Raw genomic sequence first — 21,276 nt, 5'->3', positions numbered from 1 at the left:
TTGGTCATAACCTGATTTGTACGTGTTCAAAGACGTTCGTGAACCGAGGTTCCACTGTACATTAAAGCCATCAGCTAAAATTGTGCAGCTTGGTGTTTAGCAGAGTTCTGTTAAATCAGACAGAAGAACTACGTTTGGTGCAAATTTGGAGATGAAATATTTGTAGTAAAAGGCCAATCCACAGAGGAACCATACCTGTTATAGGTACAACTATTAAGGAAACAGTTGGAAAAAGATATGTCCTATGATTTAATCAGACCTTTCCCACGGCGTCTTCATTAAATTTCATCTCATTCATTTAAATGATTATCCATTCTCTCTCTGATTGTTTAGGATTACTTGGGGACAGAGGTGGTGGGATCCCCAGTTATTACCAAAAATGTCAATATTCTTGAGAGATGCACCTAACTCCTAATGAATTTTGGGTCTTCGTAGGTTGAAATTTTGAAGGACTGCCATAGAAACATGAACTCTGTGCTTATAAAACTCTGAAGTCAACAAGGCAGTTTTCATTTCACTTTGCAACTGATTAGTTGAAGCATTATGATGTGTGGCAGACGGCCGGCAGCTCAACCAGGCCAGGATACCCAAAGAAGAGAAAGATGGGGGAAAACAGCTACTGTGGGACACTGCCTCCCCCAAGATGCCAGATGGCAAGTTCCCTGCACCATAGCGGTGCCCCAGATTCTCGCAGGGCACCATGGGATTTGGAGTTCAGCTTCTCAGCCCTGCTGGATACAGTGGGTGCTGCCAGGGGACCTGGGCACTCGTATGTTTTCCATAGCCTGGAAGTACTATCGAGTCACGGGAACGGAAGCCTCAAAGTACTTCCGGGCTGAAGAAGAAAGTAAATTCTCCATCTGAACAGGAAGTGCTAACAAGTCACGTGCGTGGAAGGACAGAAACACTTCCGGGTCAAGGACTATATAAAGGACTGCTGGAGACCCAGCAAGCGAGCCGGAGTTGGGAGGTAGTAGGACAGAGCTTGCTGGGAGGAGTGGAGGAGAGATTAGTGCGCTTTATTGTGATTGTTATTGAATTGCACACTCCCCAGTGTGGCAGAAGTGCTGCCCTTGCACCTGGAAGCACTCCGGACATACACCATCCCTGGTCTGTCAGCACTTCCTGGTGTCCCAGAAGTGCTGTCCCCCAGGGAACAAGGACCGGCCGAGTGACCAGGGAAAAGAAGCACCGCTCTCCCGGTTCCTCCTTCCTCCAGGCATCCCGGCGGGGCAGGGTTCTTGGCTATCTATCGCACTACTAAAGACGTTCTTGGTGATTTTACCCTGTGTGCAGTGTGTCTGTCTGTTGGGTTGAAAGAGGCAACGGCAACCTATAACACTTACAGATGTACTGTTTACCCAAGCTTTTCTTTAAATATTAATCTACTCCTAGGATTATGTACGTATATTTTTACCATGTTAAGGAAGAATGTATCCCTGTAGAAATTCAAAGAAAATGTGTGTTATGACTCCTTAATACTTCTCCTGATTTAAGAAAGAAGGGCATAATCTTCCAATCTTCCAGTGCACTAGGACAGCAGTCTTTTTAAATGTTGTCAGAAAGCATTTAGTATAATTTAAAAAAAACTCTCTTTTAGGCGTATTCACATGGGATGCAGAAGCACTATTGTTATTGCAATGTCTGTCTGTTGACATAAAACAACTTGGCTCCTAGCAGACCAATTTTGTGAATAAATTTATGAAATTTCTTCTAGGAAATTTTTAAGGAAAGTTCAGTTTTGTTGATCTCTCGATTAGAGCTTGCTGTACAAAACTTGGAATTTTCAAAAACTTTTATTCTTAAATACTGGCAAATAGTTATGTAGGGGCGGCATGGTGGCGCAGTGGTAGCTCTGCTGCCTCGCAGTAAGGAGACCCGGGTTCGCTTACCAGTTCCTCCTTGCGTGGAGTTTGCATGTTCTCCCCGTGTCTGCGTGGGTTTCCTCCGGGTGCTCCGGTTTCCTCCCACAGTCCAAAGACATGCAGGTTAGGTGCATTGGTGATTCTAAATTGTCCCTAGTGTGTGCTGGGTGTGTGTGTGTGTGTGTGCGCACCCTGCGGTGGGCTGGCGCCCTGCCCGGGATTGGTTCCCTGCCTTGTGCCCTGTGTTGGCTGGGATTGGCTCCAGCAGACCCCCGTGACCCTGTGTTCAGATTCAGCGGGTTGGAAAATGGATGGATGGATAGTGATGTGTGATTCACCGTGTATTCAGCAAAATCGTGGAAATGTTTGTGAACTTTGTCAAGTTCAGTGAAATGCATTAAAATCAATAAACAAGAAGGATGTGAACTAATTTTGAATTGATCATAATGGTGCAATGTTCTTTGAAGTGTCCCTGAGGGTTAAGAAAGCATCTGTCAACTGTTCGTGATCAATTATTGTGGCCCAAAACATAATCTGAGCTCTGAATTAGCAGTGCTAAACACTGCCGTGACCCTGCTCCAACAACACAAGACACAGACACAATGTTAACTGAAAACAAAATACAACAAATGGCCAAAAAACAGTGTGTGTCTATGAATGTATGTACGTATATGTGTGTGTATGTATATGCATATGTATGTGTGTATCTCTCTATTATAATAAAAACATCCTGGGATGAGATGAGACTTTTTAGCCTGGGGCGAGACATGACTTTTTCAGAGAGATACTTTGTGCCAAGAGATTTAACCATGCCAGGGGATAGAAATAAAAGACAAAGCATAAATGACAAAGTAGAATGTCGTGAAGAATTCAAAAATGTTGGCACGATACACATGCAGAGCAGGTTAGAGATAATGAAAGGACTAAAATTCAAAAGTTTCAAAAAAATGATAGTAAAGATCGCATTAGCACTAACATACGGAAAGTTTTACTCGGTGAAATAACAGAACACCGAAAAGAGATCGAATATATTCGATATTCGGAGACTTGTAGCTTGCTTAATTAATTAATGTTGTCATCAGGGAAAAGTAGTGTTTCTTCCCAATGAAGAGACATATCCATGAGAATTAAAAGACTTGTTGTTTGGTGAAAGTGAAATCCACATACGCGAGCAGCAGAGACACTCTGGAAACACAAGGTCCTGTCCTATCAATGGGTGTCTAAAAATGGCAGCAATCATTCAAATACAAGATGGCAGCCAAAACACACTGAAAATTTAAAGCACTCGTAAGAAAATGACAGAAGGAAAAGGTAACATTAGGAATGAAATCGATGGCTTAAAAAAACCCTAAAACAAGTGTAAGAACGTACAAATTAATTAGAAATAAACATGCACATAAAATAAAAATCAAATTATAACAATTTATTCATTGTGGGTGACAGAAATGCTTCCTGTATCATGAGATTTCAGTTAATATCCAACTGTGGGCTAATTAAATACTTTTTAGATGGGTCACTGATCAGGTTCTTAAAGTTTCTAACTGACATAAAGGAGGATGAAAATTAATTTCAATTTTGCTTTTGTAAATGATGTTTCCCATTAAGTTATTTGTGGTTTATGGAGATCTCGGACCTTTGCAGAAGGACTCTGCTGCATTGAATTGAGTGTGGGTAAATTGCTTCCAGTATCACTGCTTCAGAGATAAATATGACATTGTTTAAAGCTGGTAAAAACAACACAGAAACTTGCAGTATGTGCCTTGTAAAATACGATGTAAATTATAGCAATACCCCAATCATACAGAAATAACCCAAATAACCTATTTTTAAATAGTGCTAGAGATGTTCTGGCCACGTGTTATTGGCTTAATGTTTGTTACACAGAGAAAGGTTCCTTTGTGGTATTCTGTCTCTCTCTCCATTTTTTCATGCACTTTCTGAGATTTGCAGTAGATCATATAAAGCTGAATGTGTGTGTGTGTGTTATGTGTGTCTGTGGCTTTGTTAGTACAGTATATACACACACACAGAATTATACAAACTTCAAGCATGGTCTTACCTAAGAAAATGGCATGAGACAACTGCATTACATGCTACAAAATCGATGTAGGTGGATCAAATCCATATGGAATAGAGAAGATGTGAATCTTGATTATCTGATGAGCACAGCCAACTGAGTGCAGTCCGGGGTACACTACAGATAAATCCCTCTTGGCTGGTCAGAGAAGAGCCTAACTGTGGCTAGTGCTTAATCCTGGTCATCCAGTTACTACCTCAACCCTAATCAGAAAAATGAGATGATAGGCAGGCTTGAAAATCCAGATTAGTTTTATATTCATTCAGCACCCATATTTAAAATGTACACAAAAAATAAATGAAAAAGAACACCTTTTTCTCTTTATGGACATATTTAGTAACAACTACCAGAATTTATGTTCCTTACCTGACGGGGTGCCCTCAAGATGGAAAGACAAGGGGAGACAGCTTATACAGGGCTTTGTCTCCCCCTGTTCCATCCTGAGGGCATCCTGGTTGGGTAAGGACACGGACCATCCTTCATAGGTTCCATTTATTTCCTGTCATCTGCTAGAAATGAGTAGGCAGCTTGCTGCTGTTCTAAAAAAAAATCTCCCTCCCAGTGTGTCGGCTCCTCATGAATTAGTTTGTATTTGGGCATTGAGTCCATTTGTTTCATTTCAAGTCATCTGCACATTTTTGGAAACCTGCTGAAAGCACAGTTTTTCTTAGTCTTAAGAGGGCTGCAAACACAGAAGGTATGTCTAGACCCTTGTGAATTGCAAGGTGCAAAGTACCCAAACAAGGGGATTCATGTAAGATCTTCTTGAAATGTTTTTTTGTTCGATGAGGCATTATCATTTGTGATCCCAGCCATTTTTGTCATGTCTAGCTGCCATTCATCCTGAATAACCTCCTCTAAGGCTTCCCTTAAGCTTTCTCCTGTGTGCTCTGGGTTAAGAGTTAAGACCGACACAGCCGAAGCATTAGCTTTGCATGTCACAGGACTGTGTAATAAACTGGAGAGTTACTGCCGTGTACGATGAGGCTGACATGCTGATCCACAGATCAGTTGTTGTTGAAAAGTAAGGCTTCTGTGTAAGATTATAACACTATACTTTTTATTTCCTCATAATGTGCAAATTTCAGTGTATGTGAAACAATTTCTTGGAGGAAGACAATATGTGTTATTTAGTTGTTGTAGGTTTTTTAACAGTATGTACAGGTACTTGATCCCTGCATATGTATTCTGCAAGTGTCCTATTTAATCTCTTGGCCTCTGGTGATTTTTTTTTGTCATACTTTTTATGTTGTACAAATATAGCTGGTAGGATAGGCTGTGATTGTGAAGACCTTTACTCCTCTTCTTTCTGATAATTGGACAAACCATTTAGTTGTGTTATATTTGCAACATGTTTATTTTAAGACACTTTCTTTTACAATATAGATAAAACAGTAAGTATTATGTCAGTCAAAACATAAAGAATATCAAATAACATATAGCCATAGCATTCAAAACCATTAAATAATTAAAACTTTTAAAATATTAGACATTATAAATTATTACAAAGCATTGTATTTTAACTCTTTGAGGGCTAATTTTTTTTTTTTCCGTTTTGGCCCAAGGCTGAATATTTTTCTAAAAATTCAGTTTTCTGAAAAGTATACAAAGCCATGATTTCACACATAAATCAACATAAAACATCTGTTGCCGCATGCTGTGGTCGCTGTTACTGCCTTCTCACACAGGTGGGCGGCGGTAGCGATCATGGTGTAGTACAATTATTTTTTACTCATCTACTTAGAAAAGTAGATAGGAACAAAGCACATATTCATTACTCTTACATGTCTTTTATATATTGTGTTAAAACTGAAAGATTTCTAACAATTGTACGACTCTAAATGTTTACAACACCAATCTACATGATCTCAAAAGATTGTATGGAAATGAATGCAACCGATAGGTAAAAATCATTACAGATTATTGTTTTAATCTGTGGAACACTTAACAGACTATATGTCGCATCTTTACTTCAGATGCAAAAAGGCACATACATATATTTCCTTTATTAAAAATATAACAACTAACTCTCAAAACTCTCTGCACTGTGTTGCATGCTGGTCCTTTAAATGTTTGACTGAATTGTCCATGTTTCTCCCCTTGGTCTGTATTGTGTGGTAGTACAACTTATATACAAGTTTACATGAATCCATGGGTTTACCATGTCCTTTTGGCACAAAGCCAAAGTTTTTCCAGACTCCACTGTGACTGCACTCTTTGTCAATTAAATATGATGGAGAAAGCTCTGATGAAACTGAGGTAGCCATCTTTGTAACTTGTGTAACACTCAGATAACACAATGACATGCAACTTGTATCTACATAATTTTCCTTCCTCATGACGCTGTGAAGTGTACCAGTCTCTCCTGCAGCAAAGCACCCCCACAGCATATGTTCCCACCCCCTGTACTTGATGGCTGGGATGGTGTTCTTCAGCTTGTCTCTTTTCCTACAAACAGAACGATGGCCATTATAGCCTAACAGTTCAATTTTGGATTCATCAGACCAGAGGACATTTCTCCAAAAGGTAAGATCCAATTGCCATTGCAAAGTGCAGTCTGGCTTTTTTATGGGGGCTTTATAGAGCAGTGGCTCCTTCCTTGATGTTTCAGGTTATATCACTATAGGACTTGTTTTGCTGTGGATATACTGTAGATACTTGACTACCTGTTTCCTCCAGCATCTTCACAAGGTCCTTTACTGTTGTTCTGGGATTGACTTGCACTTTTTGTGCCAAAGTACGTTCTTCTCTAAGAGACAGAATATGTCTCCTTCCTGATGGCTGCTTGGTCCCTTGGTGTTTATACTTGTGTGTTATTGTTTGTACAGATGAACGTGGAACCTTAGGGTGTTTGGAAATTGTTCAAAAAGATGAACCAGATTTGTGGAGGTCCACAATTTATTTTCTGAGGTCTTGACTGATTTCTTTTGTATATCAAGCAAAGAGGCAGTGAATTTGATGGTAGGCTTTAACATACATTCACACGTTGACTTCAGTTAGGCTAATTAGCTATCAGAAGCTAATTGTCTAATTGCCAAAAGGCTTGACATCATTTTCTGGAATTTTCCAAGCTGTTTAAAAATACAGTTAACATACTTAGTGTATATAAACTTATGAGCCACTAGAATTGTGATATAGTCAATAAAAATGAAATACTCTGTCTGTGAACATTGTTGGGAAAAAAAGACTTTTGTCATGGATACCACTTGCGAGTATGTAATAGGTACTGTAAATAAAGAATCCTTAAAAAAAAAAAAAAAAAAAGCTGGCAGCCTTGATCTTTTTTATGGTTTTCTATCATTGACTTCAGCATACAAATTATTACCACTCTGAAAGAGATCAGACATGCATATTTCTTGGCAGTAGCACATAGGTAATGTGGCAGACAACCGGGACCTTGCCCCACCAGAACGCCTGGAGAAGGGAAGGACTGGGAGAGGGGCAATATCTTCCCCAGGGGACCAGAGGGCAGCTCCACTGGATCATATCAGGACCACGGATTGGGAGCTTGGAAGCTCAGCCCTGTTGGGGTCCATGGCCTCCGCCAGGGGATGCCTGAATGATCCCGAAGCCCTGGATGGCAGCACTTCAGACACACAAGGAAGTGCTACAGGAAGATCATCAAGGAGCATAAAAGGGGCCACCTTACTCCATTTGGAGGGCCAGAGTCCGCAGGAGTGGACAAAGCCTGAGGAAGAATGGAGGTGGATGGACTGGCGGCAAGGAAGGAATGGACAGTATATTGGTGTATTGCGGTGTTGGTAATGTGTGCACAAACTGTAAATAAACGTGGGTGTTGAGTGAACCTGTGTCCTGCCTGTCTGTGTCCGGGGGTTAGGGTGGCAGTATGCCTCCTAGTGGCTTACAGTATATAAAAAAATCCTAATGTTAAATATGCTAACTTTTCTAAGTCCAATTTGTTTTTCCATTAAATATGTATTTAATACACACCTAAAAAATAGAAGCCTTGGATTGTTAAAGGTGTTGACTCGTGGTTTCATGATTGAACATCTGTCTAGATATTTCACTTAATATATCTGGGCTGAAAAGTTTACATGAAATGTGCTCATTGAATGTTATGCACTGGATTCAACAAAAAAATATATAAATTGCATAAAAGTGCAAAATTAGTAGAATTAAATATATCAAGTAAATTGAAAAGTGGTTAATTTTTTTTTGTATTTTTGCTGTGACATTTTAAAATTGATTGTTTTTTTTGTTTTTTTGCAGTAGACCACTGAAAGCAGCTTGTCATAATCCAACTTACCTGTTATGAAGAAATGGATTACTTTCCATACATCTTCTAGTGAGAAAAATGCTTTGGCAGCGGGCATTTTCTGTAAGTGAAAGCAGTGTTGTGTTAATTTGACTCCATTGCAATAGATGTGTGTGCCTGGAACTTAAGAGTAGAACCAAGCAGCCAACTTAAGGTGGCTTGTTCAGTTTGCTTTTGCAAAAATTTCTTCAAAGAAGATCATGTTCACTTAGATTGCACAGTGGCTGTCTGGTATGACATAAAGAACATTCACATTTATGTCTCCTATGCAAGACTGTGATGAACAGCAACATAGCTGAACACAGTTTCCAAGTGTGAGAACATATTGCAAGAGAAAAAAGCAAGTGTTTAAAAGCAGGTGTTAGTGGTAAACCACAAGCAGCATTACTCTTTGGAAGCAGAATTTTCCAGGGGTCGCAAAATTTTAGCATTGCTCCAGACAGGTCATTACACGGTCCGCAGTTCCACTTAAAAATTAAAGAAGAAGAAAAGATTCTTTGTTAGTGTCAGCACTGAGATCATTTTAATACTCTAATTCCATTGGCTAGGTTTAAATGCAGACTGGAACTTATGAAGAATGGTGTTTTTTTTCTCCCCACCCCAATAAAGCCATAAATGAAAGGCATATTTGTTGTGGGTTCTAAAGTTGCCAAGTTGTTTTCTTAAGGAGGTCTTTCAATGGTTTTCAGTGTAGCTGTAAGTAACTGACTTGACTCAAAACTCTTTGCAGTGGCACTGGGAAGCAGTGCTATTACTCTTGCATTGTGTGGGCATGCTTGTCTTAGATTTTAAATGCAAATAAGATATTTGATTATATGCCTGTTAACAATGAAATTATTATGGAATTAATATAATAACTTAAAAATGAGAAACTATAGACCTTTATAAAATTATGTACTAAAGTTATAATAAACTGTTTTCAAATGACAATGTTGGCACAATTTTATACTTGTATTTTATATAAGCAGTCACTTGCTACCTCTTAGCTTTCTCCACCTCTCTGTAACAATATAAATACAGTAAGAAGCATTGGATTAACATCAATAACCAAAAAGTCAATAATTTTTCTAACTGTGAAATATGGAACCACATTTAATATACACCTCTGTACATAAACAGCTTCAGATGATCGAGGAAGAGTTGACAATAATAGAAACACAAACCTCAGCTTTATGTTAAATTTATTCTAAAAATAAAAGTTATTTTGCCAGGCATCTGTGTCCCGTGGAAAGAACTTGAGTTTGATATTATTGCTTAATTAATAAAGATTTTTAGGCAGCGTTTCTGGCAACTCTGATAGCCAAAGGAGTTACCAGGGACATGCAGAACAGGTTTGGGTAGTTTTCTTTCTATTTTGACATGTGTTAGGTTGCCTTTAATTTATATGTGCTCTCCCTCATTCTGTTTATCATATTCTTCCTGGAGTAAAAAGTACTAACTCTGATCTGTTTATATAAAATTTTGTACTTCACGTCATTTCTGTATATTTAGAAATATTTAGATCACCTTCTTGTTCCTTTTACACAGCTAATAAAAGTTTATTTAGTAATTTAAAAGTATGCAGACCTGGGGCCTCATGTATAACGGCGTGCATAGAACTCACACTATAACATGGCGTAAAGCACAAATGCGGAAATGTTCATACGCACAAAAAAATCCAGATACATAAATCTGTGCGAACGCCAACTTCCACGTTCTGACGCTACATAAATCCCGGTCAGCGTGAAAAGTAACGCACGTGCACGCGCCTGCTGTCCCGCCCCAACTCCTCCCAGAATTACGCCTCTTTGAATATGCAAATCAATATAAATAGCCCTTAAGCTCCACGTTCTGTGAAAAGACAATGGCAAAAGCACGAGGGAAAATAGAAGAATTTCAGCGAATACCAAGTGGAGGCAAGGAAAAACGTACTATTTGTTGGTTTAAACAGTGGTATAAACAACAAAAGGAAGTTGAGCGAGTGACATAGAGTGTCAGGGAAACTCAAAAGTTCAAGTTCACAAAGTCGCACAGTGCCTGAAATAAAAAAGAAGTTCTCACATATCAAAGTTGCCGTGAAAAGGCAAGTCGTAGCCCACTGTCTGAGTGTCATATGAAAGCTTATTAGGGTTCAGAGGGGGAAAAAAAAGGCACACAGTGGGGAAAATAGCACGAAATGTCAACTTTAATCTCAATTTCCACTTTAATCACATAGTTTATTTTGTCATTAAAGTAGAACATCATAAACTTCCATCTTAGCATGTTAAATGCTTTGTTTTGTATTTGATCTTGTATGTGCTCTGTGTGTGTGAATCACTACGTGCTTCCGGGCTTTCTCTTCCTCCGACAGGACACAGAATCCATTACATTCGTCATATTACAGCTCTCCGAGTAATTAAAATACTGAGATGTGTAAGTAATATCATTTTTATGATGATAGGAGTTAAAGCATCTTATTAAACATGGGAACACGGTGGCACAGTGATTGTTCATGTCTCATGCAACTTGCTGCGCCGTGCGCGACCTTCAATGAAATACTTTATTGTAGTAGTACTGTCTCTTTCAAACGTACTAACTTCCAATTCCTGTCCTTACTTTCTTTCTCTTCAATGTAAACACATTGTTAAAACAGAAAAGTTTTTCATGTTTTAGTAATAAATGACAAAATGTAGACACAAACTGTATAATGTGTGAAGGCTGAAGTCCAAATATCAAATAAACCCTTTCACAAAAGGTACAAGGGTAATATGACAGCTTCCACGGTGCAGCGGTAAGAACTGCTGACTTGTAATCAAGAGGTCATGAGTTCGATACCAGCTCCCCCACAAATTTTACCCTTTTCAATAGTGAGCTGCTCTTATTTTTAATATTATATAATAAAAACATACATTTGATTTGTGTCTGAAACAGTTAAAATTTATAGCACTTGTAAAAGCTAGCGTTTTATTCTCTCAGTCAGGATCACAATACAACACCCCCACCTTATGGTCCATGATGTCAAAGCCACACTGACAAAAAACAGAGATATAGGTATATATGATATTTGGAATAATTCATTTTTTGACCTGTATAGTACATTTTGGAAAAACATTGTGGCACTGATGCAACATTATTCATATTATTCATATTCATGCGCATGCCTTCTTGCAGTTGTAATCAGTGACCGCATTTTTTTTCCCCCTGTTCTTGCCCAATCTCCACATTTTGGTGCATGGTGGTGGTTCTTTTGTACTCCAGGACATGCAAAGGAAAGAATAGTACAGAGAGGTCAGTTCTGTGCTAGATGCAATCATCAAATTCAAATGTTAACAATTCCCATACACCTAAGGACCATCCTTTCTACATTTATGACATGTGTACCTGTTGTAATGTACACACTTCTCTCTATGCTGTGGTTCCTGTTACATTGAAGGGGCACCTGACACTGACTGAGTGTACTTTACTGGGGGAAGCGGCGGTCTTGGAACAGAAGCTTGTCGATGCTGCATCCCCTTCTTTTTCCATCGCCTTTTCTTTTAAGAAGCGACGACGGCGTTCCTCTGCAAGGTGAGTTAAGAACACTGTTCTTTTCTCAGTGGACCTGTGCATGCCTTGTACAGTACATGTACATTCATTTCCGCCACGTCAAGCATGTTGTAGCACACAGCAACCAGCCACCCGTGTGTTCCTGCTCACAATGAATAAGTTCACGCCTTCTGGTGCATGATGTCAACGCAGCACCGGGGAAATAAAGAAAGAGACACAAATATATGTGACAATTTGAAGGAATCATTGTATGACCTGAATATTACCAATCAGAAAACATCATTGCACTAATGCAATATTGTTTGAAAACGAACAGCGTCAGATCGGGTGTAAATTTATGGTACTTGTAAAAGTTAGCTTTTTTTTCAGTTTTATTCTCTGTCTTGTTCATGCTCTCCTTCCTTCCCCCCGATCTGACCCTAACTAACAGTGTCAGCATAAATTTACACCCGATCTGTCACTGTTCGTTTTCAAATAATATTGCAATTGTGCTTTTTTTTTTTCTTTGTTAGGTTTGTGTTATTTCAGCACGTTAGTGTTTTGACCCTTTTATAGCAATTTTTTGAAGAGTGTTTTTAAAGTTCTCAGGTTTTTTTTCCATTTGAGTTCTATAGATCAGACTGTTGCATAATCAGTTACACATGTTACTGTCATGTCATACTCAAATATTTCCTGACAGGTCATCCCCATTTATGACCAACTCTTTGCTGTGTGTCTATATCCAAAATCCTGTTCTGTCCAGGCAGCTGACAACAGTCATGCTTATTAGGATTTAATGCCTTACTGTGACATTTAGTGAAAAAAAAATGTGGTCAATAGCAATGTTCCCCCTAAGAAATGGATTGGCATGAGGAAGAATGCTTCAGTTACATTTATTCTGTGAGCATCACCTACTATTATGCAATGAAACTATCGTACCATAATAATCTTAAATGTTTATATATTACAGAACACACACAAAATCTATAAAAGTGGTATATTTTAATAATTCAGTCAAACAATTTATTCATTTATTTTTTTCATGAATCTGAGCAGATATATATAATGTTTTTCCAGACTGGAATTAAAACTGTGCTGGAAACTACCATGTACCTTTCTGTATTAAGTACAACTATATTTAAAATTGCTATGAATAACTCTGTATTTATATCAGAATTTAAAAGCAAATTTGTGTTCTCTGATTACCATCCAGAATTAATTTTTTTAAACAAATGCAGTTTTCCTTCTGTCCATTCATCCATTAATTAATGGTCAAATGCTTGTAATCCACCAGAGCCTAATCCAATAGCATCAGGTACAATGTGGAAACCAAAACCAGTTACACAATTATTTTTCAAAACAGACAAACACAAAGGAATTGAAGGGAAAATACTGCTCCACTGATCAAAACCATTTAGTAACCTTTAGAAAGGCTAAGGATAGAAAGCAAGGATAGGAAAATGTTTAAGCTTACTGTAAATATAGTCTAGGGACTGTGGCTTGGTGTTACAACTGAATTGATCTACATATTGTAATCTAGACTGCTCTGTAGTTCAGGTGATTTAAAACACTTATACATCAGTGTGTTTTTGTGTTTGCATACTTTACAGAAAGTGGCTTTTTCTGCTGTTACTGCATCCGGCCCTGAAAGTGGTCCTCCTTGCTGAGAAATCATTAGGGGTTTGGTGGCAGGATTTGCAGTCCAGCTACCGTAAAAAAAATCTTCAGAATCTTCACACAGCTCTGAGATGACAGACAGGACTCCTTTCTGCTCTCCGCATTAGTAGCTCTGCTGTAGCTGCCCATAGGAAGTCTGCTCCCATTATGAACGGGATGGTGGAAAGCCCTCGGGAGTGACTCACGGGTAACTTCAGTGCAGCCACTGGCACTGATAGGGCTGGCTATGAGGATTCTCTCGGTCCCCATGGGTCTGATGACCGTGGTGAAAGTGGCTCAATATTCCTTGACTTTGCTAAAGGTCAGGGGCTGCGAATAGCTGCATCCTGGTTCCAGTACCCTGAGCCGCATCGTTGAACTTGGTACTCCAATACTGGTGGTGCGGTGAAGGAGATTGATCACATCCTCATGGGCAGATGTTGGAGGTTCTTACAAAACTGTAGTGTCTACGGAAGAGCCTAGTTTGCATATTCTGACCACACTCTTGTTGTTGCTGCTCTGGAGATCTAGCTTAGGTTCAGTACGTTACCACCTACTAGGAAAATGAGGCTGGACCTGGCCAGACTCCATGATCAAGCTGTTTCTGGCGAGTTTGCATGCAGTTTGTGTGAGGAACATACGGATTTGGGTGCGATCGCCGATCCTAATGTGATGTGTGAGACCTTCTGTGACAAGACCCTGAAGGTTGCTGAGGGATGTGTTGGTATTACTGTGTTCCCAGAAGGAGGTTTTTCATCTCACAGGGAATTCTGGATATCATTGAGAGAAGTCACAGCGCACAGCTTGATGGCAACTCCGGTCTGTACCGGAAACCGAGAAGGGTGGCTGTGAGGGATCTTAGGGCAGATAAGGAAGCATTTGTTAGAGGAATCTGTGAGCAAGTGACACACCATCTATGGTTTAGTGACCCATGTCCTGCTTACAGTGGAATCAAAGCATTATGCACATCCAAATCTGTACCTCAGAGAGTCACAGTCAGGGTGGCTGATGTATTGGTCCTTATGGATGACACTGCAGTTGTGGCCCTCTGGGCTGGCTACTTTGAGCAGCTGATTAAAGCTGATCCTCTGGCTAGGACAATGGATATCTCTCGGTCCACAGTCCTTGAGGCTGATCTTCCAATTAGCTGTGCATTGCCCAATCTCATTGAGATTGCACAAGTGGTGAACTACAGTTAGGTCCATAAATATTTGGACAGAGACAACTTTATTCTAATTTTGGTTCTGTACACTACCACAATGAATTTTGACATTCTTTGGACAGATGAAACCAAGATCAACCTCTACCAGAATGATGGCAAGAAAAAAGTATGGAGAAGGCGTGGAACAGCTCATTATCCAAAGCATACCACATCATCTGTAAAACACGGTGGAGGCAGTGTGATGGCTTGAGCGTGCATGGCTGCCAGTGGCACTGGGACACTAGTGTTTATTGATGATGTGACACAGGACAGAAGCAGCCGAATAAATTCTGTGGTGTTCAGAGACATACTGTCTGCTTAAATCCAGCTAAATGCAGTCAAATTGATTGGGCAGCGTTTCATGATACAGATGGACAATGACCCACAACATACAGCCAAAGCAACCCAGGAGTTTATTAAAGCAAAGAAGTGGAAAATTCTTGAATGGCCAAGTCAGTCACCTGATCTTAACCCAATTGAGCATTCATTTCACTTGCTGAAGACTAAACTTCAGACAGAGAGGCCCACAAACAAACAGCAACTGAAAGCCGCTGCAGTAAAGGCCTGGCAGAGCATTAAAAAGGAGGAAACCCAGCATCTGGTGATGTCCATGAGTTCAAGACTTCAGGCTGTCATTGCCAGCAAAGGGTTTTCAACCAAGTATTAGAAATGAACATTTTATTTCCAGTTATTTAATTTGTCCAATTACTTTTGAGCCCCTGAAATGAAGGGATTGTGTTAAAAAAATGCTTTAGTTGCCTCACATTTTTATGCAATCGTTTTGTTCACCCCACTGAATTAAAGCTGAAAGTCTGCACTTCAACTGCATTTCAGTTGTTTCATTTAAAATTCATTGTGGTAATGTACAGAACCAAAATTAGAAAAACTTTGTCTCTGTCCAAATATTTATGGACCTAACTGTAGCTGAGGGTAGGGAAGGCTGCAGGGATCTGTGGTATCTGGGGTTAAATTCTCCAGGCTGGTGTTAAGGCTGTCCTCCTGGCTTTGCAAGCAATCTCTGCTTCCATTGGGAGACTGGCGTCATCCCAACTGACTGGAAAACGGGACTTGTCGTCCCTATCTGTAAAGGGAAGGGTGATCGTCCGGATTGCGGCAACTACAGGGGGATAACACTGCACTCTGTGCCGGATAAGGTCCTTGCTAGGGTCGTCCTCAATAGGTCGATCACTTGCTTACCTACCAGCGACTGGAGCAGTCCTGTTTTATGCCTAAGAAGTCTACCATTGACCACATCCTGGCACTGAGGGTTCTCAGGGAGCGCAAACATGAATATCGGCAGAGTTTCTTGGCAGCCTCTGTCGATTTTCATAAAGCGTTTGACTCAGTTGTTTGAGCTGCTCTGTGGGACACCCGTGGACTTCGTTGTATCTCCTCAAAGTTGCTGGATATCATGGGTGGCCTGTACACTGATACTTTGAGTGCTGTGCAGTGTGGAAGCAGAAACTCTGCGTTTTTCCCAGTTGATTCTGGGGTTCATCAGGGGTGTGTTCTTGCTCCTACTCTGTTCAGTGCTCGTATGGACTGGGTGTTGGGCAAGGTCATGGGGTCCAACAGTTGTGGGGCATCTGTTGGTGAAGAAAGGTTCACTGATCTTGACCTTACCAATGATGCTGTGATATCCGCAGAGTCAGTGGAGGCTCTGATCGGGGCTGTCGAGAGCCTGAGTGAAAATTGCAAGTGTGCTGTATAAAAACCAAGATCCAGGCCTTTAACACTAGAATCCCTGAAGCCTACGAAGAAACCTGTAATCCCGGTCCACCTGAAATTTCTTCACCTCTCCATTAGTGTCTTTTTGTTTTGTAAAAGTGTTCATCAGCACAAGCAGCAAGCAGGTTGTTATCCCATCTCCCCCACCGTTGCGGTCAACTCGGTCAAAAAGTTCTCCCAGCTCAACTCTTGATGATCTGGATGTGAGGTGCCTGGAGTTGTATTTGGCAAATAATATATTATTTGCAACACATGCATTTCATGTATGTTCCGTGTCTACAACGATCTATGTAAATGTAAGATGACATTAAATGCAAGAAATGTTAAACACATACCTAAAACAGAAACTTTTTTCATATTACAGTACTAATGACAAAATTTTGACATGAAATGTAAAATTTGTGAAGACTGAAGTCAAAATATCAAATACTTTAACTTAACAAGTGTGCCTTTATTCAAAATTATAACCGAAGAAAAACAAATCGGGTTAGGGCACCATGGTGATGCGACCGCTTGGGTTGTACAGCAGTAAGAAATGCTTACTCATAATCAAGAGGTCGCAGATTCGAGTCTGGCTGCTAACCAGAATGACCATTTTGAGTAGTGAGCTGCTCTTATTGTTTTTATTACACAATAAAAACATTCATTTGATTTGAGCCTGTAAGAGCCGGTGTTAATTTATGGTACTTGTAAAGGTAAGCGATTTTTTTTTTCACTTTTATTCTCTCAGTCACGATCATGATATAACCCCACCCCCACGGTTTTTTTTTTTTCAGTTTTATTCTCTGTCATATTCACGCTCCCCCTGATCTGACACTGCTGTATTCAAATAAAGACGTGCTATAACAGAGGTGAACTCAGATGAGGATGAGGGTTCTACAATACATCGGAGAAAGAGAACAAAAGCCCTTCCCGCAAGAAATGTCCACTCACACATAAGAAAAGCGCAGCTGCACCAGGTGTAAAGGTGAAAGATGGCACTATCTGGATGCAGCAAGAGGTCGGGCAAAAGAGACTGTATGGTTTGAAGGACACCCTCCAGCTCATGTACAGTCATGATCAGGTTATATAAATCAGCTGTCACTGGACTCGCACTTCACTTGTCCTTACCTGCTGGCTGTGAGCCATAGAGCCTCTGCACCGTCTGCGCAGGCTCTGTTGGGCTCGGGATTAATGTTCGTTGGCCCCACCTGCCGCCACACAATGTCCAATCCCTTCCCTGCTTTGGGGAGGGCAATTCGGTCCTCTACCACCCCCCTCTCCCATTTAACTGGGCTCAATGGGGAAATGAACGTCCAGGTGCTCCTCACCCTGCCTTTGTTTTCTGGCATGCAGCAATCCCTCCTCCTCACCAGGTTCCTCCTACGGGTTGGCATGCTTTGGCCATAGACGCGGTACCAGATGGTTGATTTGACCACTCCTGGGGCCTCATGTATAAATGGTGAGTATGTCTGTTTCCATGCTCACATCGAGATGTATAAAAACTAAACTAGGCGTAAAGCTAAGCACATTTTAACAGCAGCCTCAGACCATGTGTACACACATTTCTGTTCAGTTTTGAAAATGGGCGGCACCCAGCTTCAAAACAGTGCTACTGTTTCTGTGTATTTCCCCTTTCTTTTTTGTGTACACATCCATGACGTGGGCTTTATCAAAAACACTGAAATATGTGCATATTGTTTATAAATTTAAGCCACTTGATTGTAATCAATTTGTAGCAATATAATAGTTAACAAAATGGCCAAACTATTCCAAATACCATGGCTGCTTTAGCGTTTTTAGAAGTCATCACAAATGGTAGAATTGGAAGAGAACACATATTTACAGATTATGCTGACTTCTTGTCCCATGATAATTACTGGCATCTAAGTCAATTTAGATTTCTAAGAGCTATCCTCTTGGAGCTGTGTGCTGTTAGAATACTAGGATGCATACTTGATATTATTTTTATGATGAAATACATTAAAGTATGTATATTACATTTTACAGATAAATTAACTTCATTTAAATAATGTATACTCTTAATAATTAAACATGTGCGGGCACAGTGGTGCCTGGGGTTTGAATGTTTTCCTGGTCTTTTTCCTCAGCATACTTCGGTTTCCTTTCAAAGTCTTGCAGAATGGGAGATCTGATAATGCTAAATTGACACTACTAGTGTATGTGTGCTCTCGTATTCACCTTGCCATGAGTAGGCACCCCATCCTGGGATTGTTTCTGCCTCACACTCGATGCTTGCTGGCACTGCCATGCCCCCACATGTTTAATATAGGTGTAATGCATTTCATCATGAAAATGATATTAAGTATACAGCTTATAGTATTCCAAAATATTCAGAGAGCTGTAATATCATGAATGCAATGTATCCTATGTGGCGATCGCTGCCTGAATGCTCCTGTCAGCATAAGAGAAACCTGTTTAAGAAGCACATAGTGATTAATGACTGGTTGGGGAACACTTAGAATATGAAACATTTAAAGTGCTACTTTAGCTACGATGGGATTTCAGAGTCTGGTGGGGCTGTGTAGGCACATGCATGTGCGTTAAAATTCATGTCAATTGGGATTTATAAAAGGAAATCACGTAGGACTTTGCTTATGCAGTTTTATGTATTTTAATTTTTTTGTGCATACACACATTTCTAGTTTTGTCTGTAAGCCATTTTTAGTGTGAATTCTACACATTAGGCCCTTGGTTTTTCTACTATTTCTCTGATTGGTTTGTTTTGCTTTCTGTGCCTAATGATGGCCTATTTCACTTGCATGGACATCTCTTTGGATCTCATATTGAGAGTTCACAGACATAGCTTCCAAATGTAAATTCTATACTTGGAATCAACTGCAGACCTTCTACCTGCTTAATAGTTGGTAAAATAATGATGGTGGATCTACTCACGCCTGGCTATGGAAGAGCTTGTCAGTCAGTTGAACAAATACTTTTGAGCCCCTATAAATGGGGGACCATGTATAAAAATGTTTGTCTTTCCTAAATGGCTCATATGATATTTTTGTTAAAGCCTTTGAATTAATGCCGAACGCTTACACTTCAATCATGTAATTATTTCTTCATTTCAAATCCATTGTAGTGGCATACAGAGCCCTAATTCTGAAAATTGCAATTGGCTAAATTACTTATGGCTCTAACTGTTCTTGACATATGCTTGAAATATACTTGACAGTTTTTACACAACAATAGTCAAAAGCTGATATATAAAACTATGTAAACAGTACTGACAGACAAAATGACTTGTTTAATATTGCACAATGAGATAATGACATTATTAATAATATCCTTTATTAAATTTCATGGTTCATATAAATTTGGAGACTCAAAGACTGGACTTCTGTCCCTGCATTTCTTCTATGTCATAACAGATGTACTTTCACGAATAAACATATGTGAGTTTAAATATTACTTAGCCTCAAGAGCAACACTTGAATGTTCCAAAGTTGCAGGCAAATGATCATATCCACCTTAAAGGTACACATTTCGTGTACTATAAGCTACCAGCATAGATGATATCTTAAGTTTTTCTAATTTGAAAACTTAAGTGCAGGGTTAACATCACAGGAGAAGTTTGGGGGAGTTGAGCAGATGGTAATACAAGTTTAGTAGTGATGAGCAAACTGCACTATATTTGCTTTTCCTTGAGTTTAGCGATATGTTGAAAATATATAGGAACTTCGCTGAACTCAGTGAAACGCATTGAAGTCAGAAGGATGGACAAATTGAACTACTTTTGAGTGGACTATAATGGTATTTTGGTCTAATTGTTCTTGATGTGTAGGTAAACGGCAACTATATGCTGGACTGATTTTTTTTTTTTGTTGGCCAAAAATTTGACCTGAGCTGTGAGGCAGCTGCATTTGGCACCCTGCCTCCCTGAGATAAAAATAATAAAAATTAAACATCAGAAAAGCTAAATTTATTTATTAATTTATTCACTAAGTCTTGCCCCCCATCTATTCAGTAGCAGATACTCGACTCTTGTGTTTTTTTTTTTCGCATTCTTTTGTGCATTAACTGCCTATGCTACCAAATTAGCAGAAAAGTAAAACACATGAATTCTTCAGTCCTTCCTATTTGCATCCATTGTACAGCACTGTGAGTCATATTATTAAAGGGTAGGCACACCTGTTACATACTAGTCACATGCAAATCCATACAAAAAGACATTACCTTTAAGACACAAATGCACGGGCACATTTCCAGTTTCCTATTATGTGTTGTAATAAGGTGCTATATACCACCCGACCCGGCACAGACTGACGCAGAGGCACATGTAAAATCAACAGACTTTTTATTTTCCTCTACAGCCATGAGGCACGCCTTCCCCGTGTCCCACAGACCCCACAGTCCCAAAAGCACTTGGCCAACACACAAACACTTTTTCTCTCCACCTTGGCACTACCACTCCTCCCAGGCAACCTCGTCCTCTTCCTCCCGATTCTGGCTGTCGAGTGGTGGAAGCTGACCACTTTTATAGCCCACCCGGAAGTGCTCCAGGTGCTTGATCACCTGTTGCTAATTGCACTTCCGGACGGGGCTGTAGGGGTGTCCAGGCTGGCTCAGGGATCCATGTAGCACCCCCAGGCGGCCACCCCCGATCACCACAGGGTTGTGGAGAACTCCATCTCCCATGGAGCCCTGCGGGAAACTGAGGCACCCTCATCACCCAGGGAGGCTGCCACCAAGCGATGGGGAGGTAGTGAGGAGCCCATGGCTGCTCCCCCCAGAACATATACAGCAGGTGTGTCCCGGCCGGGTCTCATGTGTGTGTTTTGTGTTTAAATATGTTCCTGAGTTGTTCTCTAACTTGTAAAGCATCATAAGGTACTGAAAGAAAAAAAAGTCCCACCAGGTCATTTACATGGCAGATTTCCAGGTAAATGTTCAACTAAAAAGGTCACCAGTGAACACAGCATATTCTCTGTAAAAATCATTTTGGAGAATTTTGCTGATCAACACTAGTTTTGAGTTGCCATAGACT

At 40.1% G+C, this 21,276-nt stretch overlaps 2 protein-coding genes across 7 annotated transcripts in view; one reads left to right on the top strand and one right to left on the bottom strand.

Moving 5' to 3' along the window:
* jagn1a (jagunal homolog 1a) overlaps positions 1–21,276 on the bottom strand; it is a 469,310-nt gene that overhangs the window by 159,797 nt on the left and 288,237 nt on the right. The window lies entirely within an intron of this gene.
* The window catches only part of LOC114650354 (type 2 lactosamine alpha-2,3-sialyltransferase-like), a 143,071-nt gene that overhangs the window by 59,317 nt on the left and 62,478 nt on the right, over positions 1–21,276 (top strand). For 4 of the 6 annotated variants that reach the window (XM_028799928.2, XM_028799919.2, XM_028799922.2 and 1 more), the window contains exon 2: positions 8,173–8,281. The exons of the other annotated variants lie outside the window; for them this stretch is intronic. In XM_028799928.2, coding sequence (XP_028655761.1) covers positions 8,215–8,281 — 67 coding nt within the window. In that variant the 5' untranslated portion in view covers positions 8,173–8,214. The remainder of the gene's footprint in view (positions 1–8,172; positions 8,282–21,276) is intronic. 6 annotated transcript variants of the gene reach the window in all.

This window comes from Erpetoichthys calabaricus, chromosome 4 (assembly GCF_900747795.2).
Source record: "Erpetoichthys calabaricus chromosome 4, fErpCal1.3, whole genome shotgun sequence".
NCBI lineage: Eukaryota > Metazoa > Chordata > Cladistia > Polypteriformes > Polypteridae > Erpetoichthys > Erpetoichthys calabaricus.
This window is presented reverse-complemented; position numbering and strand designations above follow the sequence as displayed.